Source organism: Streptopelia decaocto, assembly GCF_964273445.1.
Source record: "Streptopelia decaocto genome assembly, chromosome: 3".
Lineage (NCBI taxonomy): Eukaryota > Metazoa > Chordata > Aves > Columbiformes > Columbidae > Streptopelia > Streptopelia decaocto.
Genome location: NC_138656.1, coordinates 33,203,682 through 33,211,547, shown reverse-complemented (window position 1 = coordinate 33,211,547; position 7,866 = coordinate 33,203,682). Strand labels below are relative to the sequence as shown.

Genomic DNA, 7,866 nt, shown 5'->3' with positions numbered 1-7,866 from the left:
AGCATCAAAGTACACACACTCCCTCTTCTCTGTCCAATAGTATTCAACTGTACTATAATCCTAAAGATTTTTTTCCCTTTCAGATTATTTCTCCTTAGGGCATTAGTAGTAGCAGAGTTATAGTGGTTCAGGTGTCTTCATCATCATATTGCTTAATGTCTGTTTGTTTCATGTAATAACATTATCCCTAAACTCATGTTTTTCTTACATTTAAATTTGGAGTGCATTATGACAGCACTGTAGGGTTTTTAAAAACCTGAACTGCTCATAAAACTAGAATTTTGCCATTATCCCAACATAACTTCACAAAATCAAGTAAGATTTATTTGAAATGACATGAGCACTGAGCAGAGAGAATGCTCCTCCATGAGATTTGTAATTCTTGAAAGCTAACACAACATGAGCTCACTTTAATATCAAATACGGACATACAAACAATCAAATAATCTTTAAAATGCCAACATGTGCTCGTTATCTGAGGGGAATTTACAGCCTCTGATAGTAGGACAGGTAGACAGCACATAAGAGACAATTTTAATTTTCAGCTGACTTACTGGCTTAAAGGGCTGAGTTAATGAGGCTGGGGCTATTTTGTTCAAGTTCTCCGTTCTCTGGGTGTGCTTGGCAGAGTTGCCTCAGCGGCCAGGCTGTGCCAAGAAGAAAGTCTCCTGCTCCAGTGCACAGGCTGGTGTGCAGCCACACTTTAAAGAGGGCTGGCAATTGGACCAGTTAATCTGTCAATGGAAACTCTCAACACATGTCCCGTCTTCACCCATCATACCATGTCACTCTTACACTCTTACCTTCTGGCATTCAAAGTCACTGCTGAGGAAGAGCAGTGACTGTTTGAGCTCCTGAAGCACTAATGGCCCGCTTCAAGACGGAGCCAGGTAATGCATCAAGAGGGAGACAGGTAACCCCAGCCTCAATGGTTTGATAAAACAACCATTATTAGTAAGGTCAGTCACAAATCAATCTCTTCAAAATAAGTCTGCTTACATTACTTAGATTCCAGCTTTTTAATAAAAAGTTTTAAACATGTGTGCATATGTATTTTGCTGCTACTTTTTCCTGTCATGAACCAATTTGATATAAAATTCTTAAGGTTAATATTCAAGTCAAAAGGTCGTTGGCAGGATTAATTAGTTGTTCACAAAGACCTACATACTCTGGACTTTGTTAGGGATGTTTATTATTTTCAATGTTAAATAACCTCAGCTTTAAGTGCAAAGCAGAAAGTATGAGATGGGTAACAGCACCTCAGGAATGTATCAAAATTCCACTTCCATTATTGCCACACCAGTATTTTTCCACATAGCATTTTTCACTCAGATCAAAACGCAACTTCCAGCAGGAGGTCAGCAATATTTTCACTTCACAGATAAAACCAAAGTACAGTAAGTAAAAGACTGTAACTTGCTCAAGGGCGTTTGTTAAACCCAAGTACAATCCCCATTACTCAGCCCTCAAGTCCAGATGCTGGAAACTCCCCTCTCCTTTCCCGTCCCTCAAAGGGCACGGCCGGTGATCGCCTGTGCACTGTGCCCGCTGTACAGTCCCTACTTGCCGTACCTGACCACTGGTAAGTCCCCTTCTCTGGGGTCAAAACACGAGGGCCAAGATTATTTGGAGGGAACCCGAGGACTACAGAATTAGCAGGAACAAGACGGACCGTCGCCCTCTGACCCCTCCCTGGCCTCCAAGCCTTCCCCCCCAGCTCGCAGCGTGCAGGCCTGGCACGGAAAATGGGATTCACAGAGAACAAGGCCCGGTCCGCGGCCACCCGCCCGCGAGAGACCCGGAGTGCGCACAGGCCGCCCACCTCCCGACACACCGGGTTGGCAGCTCCCGGTCGAGAGCCTGGGGCCCGGCGGCTCGGACAGGTCCTGGCCCGGGAGGCTGGAGGGTGCGGGCCCGCCCGGCCCCCCCACCCAGGGCTGCACGGAGGCGGCCCCCGGGGACCCGTTCGCCACCGACCAACTTCCGTGTCGAAGACCCTCCGCGCATGCGCGACCAGCACCGGCACCCCCACCCCGCCGGTCTCCCCTGGCCGTACCACTATGTGCCTAACATGTAGGTAGAGGCAAAAGAAGGCGGCAGCTCCGGGTAGCTCTGCAGGCCTCAGCCCCTTTAAGCCTCCTCACAGAGAAATTAATTGCCTTCTCGAGTTTATGGGTGCCTTCCAAATTTGCGTCTCTCCTAGTTCTCGCCCCCGATCTAACCCAACTTCCCCCGGGGATGGGCTATGGTAGATACCACTCCCAGCTAATCCAGTGGATTGGCGAAACCATCCCGTTTAGGACAGGGGGAGGCACGCCGCCGGAGGGGGGAACGCATTGTTGAGTCAGGGGCCGAGCGGCGGGGGAGGGCGGGCGCGCCCCGCTGCGATAGCGAGGTCGTCACAGAAACCGGCGGGCGGGAGGGGCCGCCGCAGAGACCTGCGCGCCGCGTCCCCACTCCCCTGCGGGCCTGGCTGGTAGGGCGCGGCCGTCCCCCTCCCGCACCTTCCCCTTCACCGCCTCCCCAGTGGTCGCGCCCGGCTCCAGCTGACCGGCCTGGAATCCCGGCTGGGAGCCCCGTGCCCCCCCGCCCGCCGCTGCCGCCGCCCCGCTCACCGGCCCCGCCATGGGAGACGCCGGCAGCGAGCGCAGCAAGGCGCCCAGCCTGCCACCGCGCTGCCCCTGCGGCTTCTGGGGGTAAGTGAGACCCGCGGGCGAGTAGGGGGTTGGGCTGGAGCCGGCCGGGCCTGGCCCGGCGCGGGGAGGGGGGCGGGCGGCGAGGCGAAGGGCGAGGCGGCGGGGGGCCAGGGCCGGGCAGGGGCAGGGCCTGGGCCTGGCCTGGCGGACTGGCCGGCTGGGGCGCCAGGCCAGATCGTAGCCCTGGGCTCGGGCCTGTCATGGGAGCCGAGCCCGCAGCTCGCCCCGGGGCGGGGGCGGCCGCTGGCCCCTGCCGGGCGGGCCGCAGGGGGTGCCCGCTGGGGGAGAGGGGTGTCCCCCTGCCTCCAGGCGTGTGGCGGGGTGTGCCGCATCCCGGGGGGCCCGGGAGAGGGTGGCGGCGGCTCCTGGCTTAGAGGCAGCGGCTGAGCCGGGGGGGAGGTGACTACGTTGCCCCCGGGCGCCGGGGGGCCGGCCTGGCCGCGGGCGGTGACCCCGCGGCCTCCCCCGCCGCTCGGGCAGCTCGGCGGCGGCCTTCCCGGCAGCTCCGCGGGGGGAGGCCTGCTCGCTTCCCCAGGCACGCAGGTCTCCTGGAGCGGCTGCCTATCCTCTGGGGCTGCCGGCCGCGCTCCGGGGCCTGCCTTTAGCTCCTCATGGGCGCAGATGAGTAATGTGGGCCCCTGGCTGCTCGGCTTAGCGTCCTGGAGTGCGGTGCCCGACACATCACTGCCCTGCGCCCGGGAATGGGGAGATCTGACTTATGTTGGTGCGGCTCAGGGCAGGATAACTAATGGAGGAAAAAGGCTAAGGACAAAAAATAAACCTTTTTATCCAACTTACAAAGGCAGGGAGGTTCATAATAGATAAGGTCTTTGTTAGCTGTTGGCTGATCCTCTTTTAGAAAGAAGGAAGTAAGGTCATTCTTGTTTGCCAAAGGTGAAAAAAAGTAAGCCTCTTCCTTGCTGAACTCCTCTCACCTCTAGGGTCATGCGTGTTGAAGATGTTCCATTCAATGATTTTTTTTTTTTTTAAATCAGATATATCATGGCAGGTGGTATACTGGCAGATATGCATGATCATGAAGTGCCTTTAATGAATGTCACAGAAACATTAGTCCCTAATGTTCTTATTTATGGAAAGTTCAAAGAATATGTGACTAAATAGACTTTTGAGGGCCCACCTGAGATTTACACTTGTCTGTGACTGTACGTTCTTGGGATTTATGTCATACAATTTAAGGTACTCTGGGGGCGTGGGGGCTGAGAGGAAAGAGATGCAATGAGAGTGATTTAGTGATGTCCCTGTACATTTGGTTGGTTTATTGGATTGGCAGGATTTTAAGTGAAATCCCATTTTGAGTTATGACAGAAGCCTGAACTTCAACAAATGCCATTACCCTGCTGGGAGTGATCTTGCAAGACAGATTATAAATATACAGTAAAATTTTGTTTATTTTTGTTTTGCTAGGCTCCCATATTTGAGCCTGATGTTTTCTGTAAGGTAGAGGAAAGCAAGTTGCTGCTATCTCCAATGTAGCATACTGACTTCTGTAACATGATACTGATGTGAAAGAGTTGCAGAAAGTTGGAAGTGAACTTTTTTGTTGGGCTGAACTTCTTGGCTAGTTCAGTGTGTTGTGATAATGAGAAGAAAATCTGGTGCTTCGTGTTCAAGGATCTGCTTAATGGAGGGAGGAGGTTTTCGAGAAAACCCATTGCCTTTAAAGTTTGGGTTTGTTTTTTGTTTTGTTTTTTAACATCTGTTTCCTTTGCACAAGCAGCTATCCAAGTGTGAGGTTGTTTGTTTTATTTTTTCCTCTTTTTCCTCAGGGTGTCATCCATTCAGTAGTGTTTCTTGTAAGATATTTTTGAAAAACAACACTGTGAAAAAAGCTCCTTTTCTCTACCAGTACAGTGAATAAATTAATCTGTTTTTCACTTTCTTCAAGTGGATGTCAGGTACATTTCAACACACAGTGGCAAACCAAACAAAACCCAACAAAAACCAAAACTGTGCTGTCGGCTTCCATAGTTTGATGATTTGTTGTACTTTTCAGTCCTGAAGACACCTAAGTGTCTTGTCGTTATTTACCTAGGCCTTGCTAGTGGTTGAAAAGGCTAGCTGGTAAATCTGTGTAGACGTGCCCTTCTAGTGAAGTTGCATTGGCAAGAGTATTTAAGGGGTCATAGTTTTATACCAGCTTTCTGAAGAAAGTAAATCATCATAGCAGAAAGACTTATATGCATCTGAAGTTGGAATTCCGCTGTTCTAGCTGCCAGCTAGGGTTATTATCAGGGTGAGTCTTATCTGTGACTTTTGTGTTACTTTTATATGTCTGTCAAGTCACATATTGGAATAACAGGGCCATAATTGCCCATTATCTGCAGGACATTTAAGGCTATGAAAAGTTCTGAAACTGGTGATTTAATGTAGTGGTTTCCATGAAATTTGTAAATAATGTAGAGGAATAGTATTACTTTCTGTTTCTTGGTCCCTATCAGTCCAGTGTTCGAGAATGCTTTCGTGGTTGTTCTTCAGTGAGCCTGTACTATGTAGGTAGCAGAACAATTCGGTGTCAATGGGTCAAACAATATGGTATAGAAGGTATGCCAAGTATAAAAGGTGGTGATTTTTTTTTTTTTTAATTGACTTTATGTAATACTTAGCCAGGACTGTTTGCAGTAGGATGTACACTTTCTGCAATAATCCACAAAGATAGGAAACATTAAGGAAAACACTGAAAGAAGCATTAAAAATGAAGTAAACTGTGTGTCTCTGGGCTAAAACTTGCCTATTTGTGAACAGTTGATACAAGGAGCTCCTGAGGTGTGCGTTGATAGTCGTGGCATGCAAAGAGATTACAGGAGAAGACTAGTATGTACTATTGCATTAAAGTTGGAGGGATTCTTCTTTTAAAATGCTTGGATTTGTATTAGGAATTCAGACCCTGTAGGTTTCAAGAATCTCTAGTGACTGGAAAACTGCTAACATCTTGATGTTCCAAGATCTAAGAGACTAAAAAATGAACAGCTGAAAGAAGGGACTTGAGTGAGAGTGTTCAGAACTTCTTAAGCATTTGCTTAAGGTCAACAGCTAACGTTTGCTTACCTTTTGTTGAAGATCATGGAATCCATACTTAAATCTTCTGCAGACTTGCCCTTCTTCTTAGAATGTCCAGTTTGTCATTTATGCTCATGTAAAGTTCAGATGGAGCGCTGACAAGATATGTATTTTTTACAAAATCATTTCAGTTACCCAGATAATCTCTGTGGGGAAACCTCATCTGTAGTAATTTTTTTAATGAAAAATTCACACGACTTACTGTTTGGAAATATTTTGCTCCCCTTTCTACCTATTTTTATATCTTAAACTTCAGTCCATTGCAGCTATCTTGCTTTTTATTGGAATAGTTTTAGTGTACAAAGGTTGGAAAGGGTGCAATATTCAAGCTGTTATTTTAGGTTACTTCATGTAGAATCTATGCTGTGCTTCTCATTCTTATGATCTGGAAAAAATTTTGTTCTTTTTCTGATTGACAGACCATGTAATGTTTGGTGTGTTGTGTTTTTGTTTTGTTTTGTTTTCTTTTCTTAGATTTGTGGATTTCAGAAACCTGTTTCGCTTTATGGAATTATATGAAATCTTCAGCTCTAAGTTAATAAATACATGAAAATATTACTATATATATTCCAGTTAAGCCATTTTGCTTATTAGAGATGAGGCATATTCCTTTAATGAACTACATGTTGGCAGTTCCCCATTGGCTTTTAAAGGACTCCACAAAGGTTTCACTTGCGTATAACTCATCAAAGGACTGGGGCTTTTACTATTAAAGTGGTTATATGCATAGATGAGATTTATAAGCCAAAATACTCCTTGGCTGGTAGAAGCATATACTGTGAATGTATGTCAGAGAGGATAATCCTTTTACAATTCTATTTGTATTGTACTGACTGCTCCTTATTTTTCTTATGGTCCAGACTGATATCATACCATTGCATTCAGTGCCCTAGAACCAGAAAAGAAAGAAATATGTTAATGGACACAAAACAAATGAATTCCATTCTTGAAATGGTGGCAGCCAGCAGGAAGTTGATTGAAAACACAGTATGATTAGTTTCATCTCATCTTATTTCTGGCAACTGTAAGGTACTGTAGTCAGCTAAAACTGATGGCAATATTGTTTGAGAACATGCCAGCAGGGTTTTTGCAGGATGTTACCATTTGTTCTGCCTTTCTCTGACACTGCATGCATCATATGTGTGATGAGACATTGTGCCCCAAGCATTCTGTCCAGGCCCAATCCAGAATTTATTTCTGAGTCTGGATTTTCCAGTCGCTTATGGATCATCAGGTCCCTGCTATGCCAAGCTGGCTCTTTTCTCAATTTTGTTTACTAAAACTAAACACTTGATCAAATGGTGAATCATTTAACATAAGCATGATTAGTTTGTGACTGTATCTCACCAAAGCTTGCTTTTAGCTTCTAAACAAATAATGACTGTATATATATATATATATATATATATATATATATATATATATATATGCCGTTACAAAGCCGAATTTCTGGCTAGTCTTTTCCTTCCTTTTTTTGGTGATTACAGGTGTTCATTCCGTATGAACTCCCAGTGAATGTCCTTTTAATTAATACTTTCTAATCTCATAATAGATGTTAGAAGGGAACATTATTTCACTGACAGAAACAAAGAGTCTCAGGAATTGATTTATTTACAAGTTTTCCTAAGAAGTGCCACAGAGGATGATAACAGGTATTGGAGAGACACCGAAATTCTTTGCTTGGATGTTAATTTTTAGAATATATTGAGAATTATGAGACATAGAGAAGCTTCTATCTGAGGACAGAGGAGGGAGGTGTGTGGAATTGGACTTTGTCATGTTCCCTGCTTGAACAAGAATATGCAAGATAAAGAATGATAAATTGTGAGGCTCTTGTGATTTCTCTCAGTCTTAATACAACTTGAAAAGCATCTCAAGTAAAGTAAAAAGTTTTTTTCACCTTTTTTATGCAGTTGCAAGGTACCACATTTTGGATCAGAGCTATTTGCTGCAGAAGCTTACCTTTAGGAACAGGGGTTATTTGCACTCGAAGTAAAAGCAGATGAACTGGATTTAATACTTTAACTGTAATAAGCTGTTTTCTAGGCATGTGAAAACAGTGCTTTCTTTTTCAGTACTTAATAGAATAGCC

General features: G+C 45.7%; 1 protein-coding gene across 1 annotated transcript in view; it reads left to right on the top strand.

The window, feature by feature from the left end:
* The first annotated feature begins 2,304 nt into the window (after window positions 1–2,304).
* The window catches only part of ZFAND3 (zinc finger AN1-type containing 3), a 140,126-nt gene continuing 134,564 nt past the window's right edge, over window positions 2,305–7,866 (top strand). Inside the window, exon 1 of the mRNA XM_082048338.1 lies at window positions 2,305–2,696. Coding sequence (XP_081904464.1) covers window positions 2,626–2,696 — 71 coding nt within the window. The 5' untranslated portion in view covers window positions 2,305–2,625. The remainder of the gene's footprint in view (window positions 2,697–7,866) is intronic.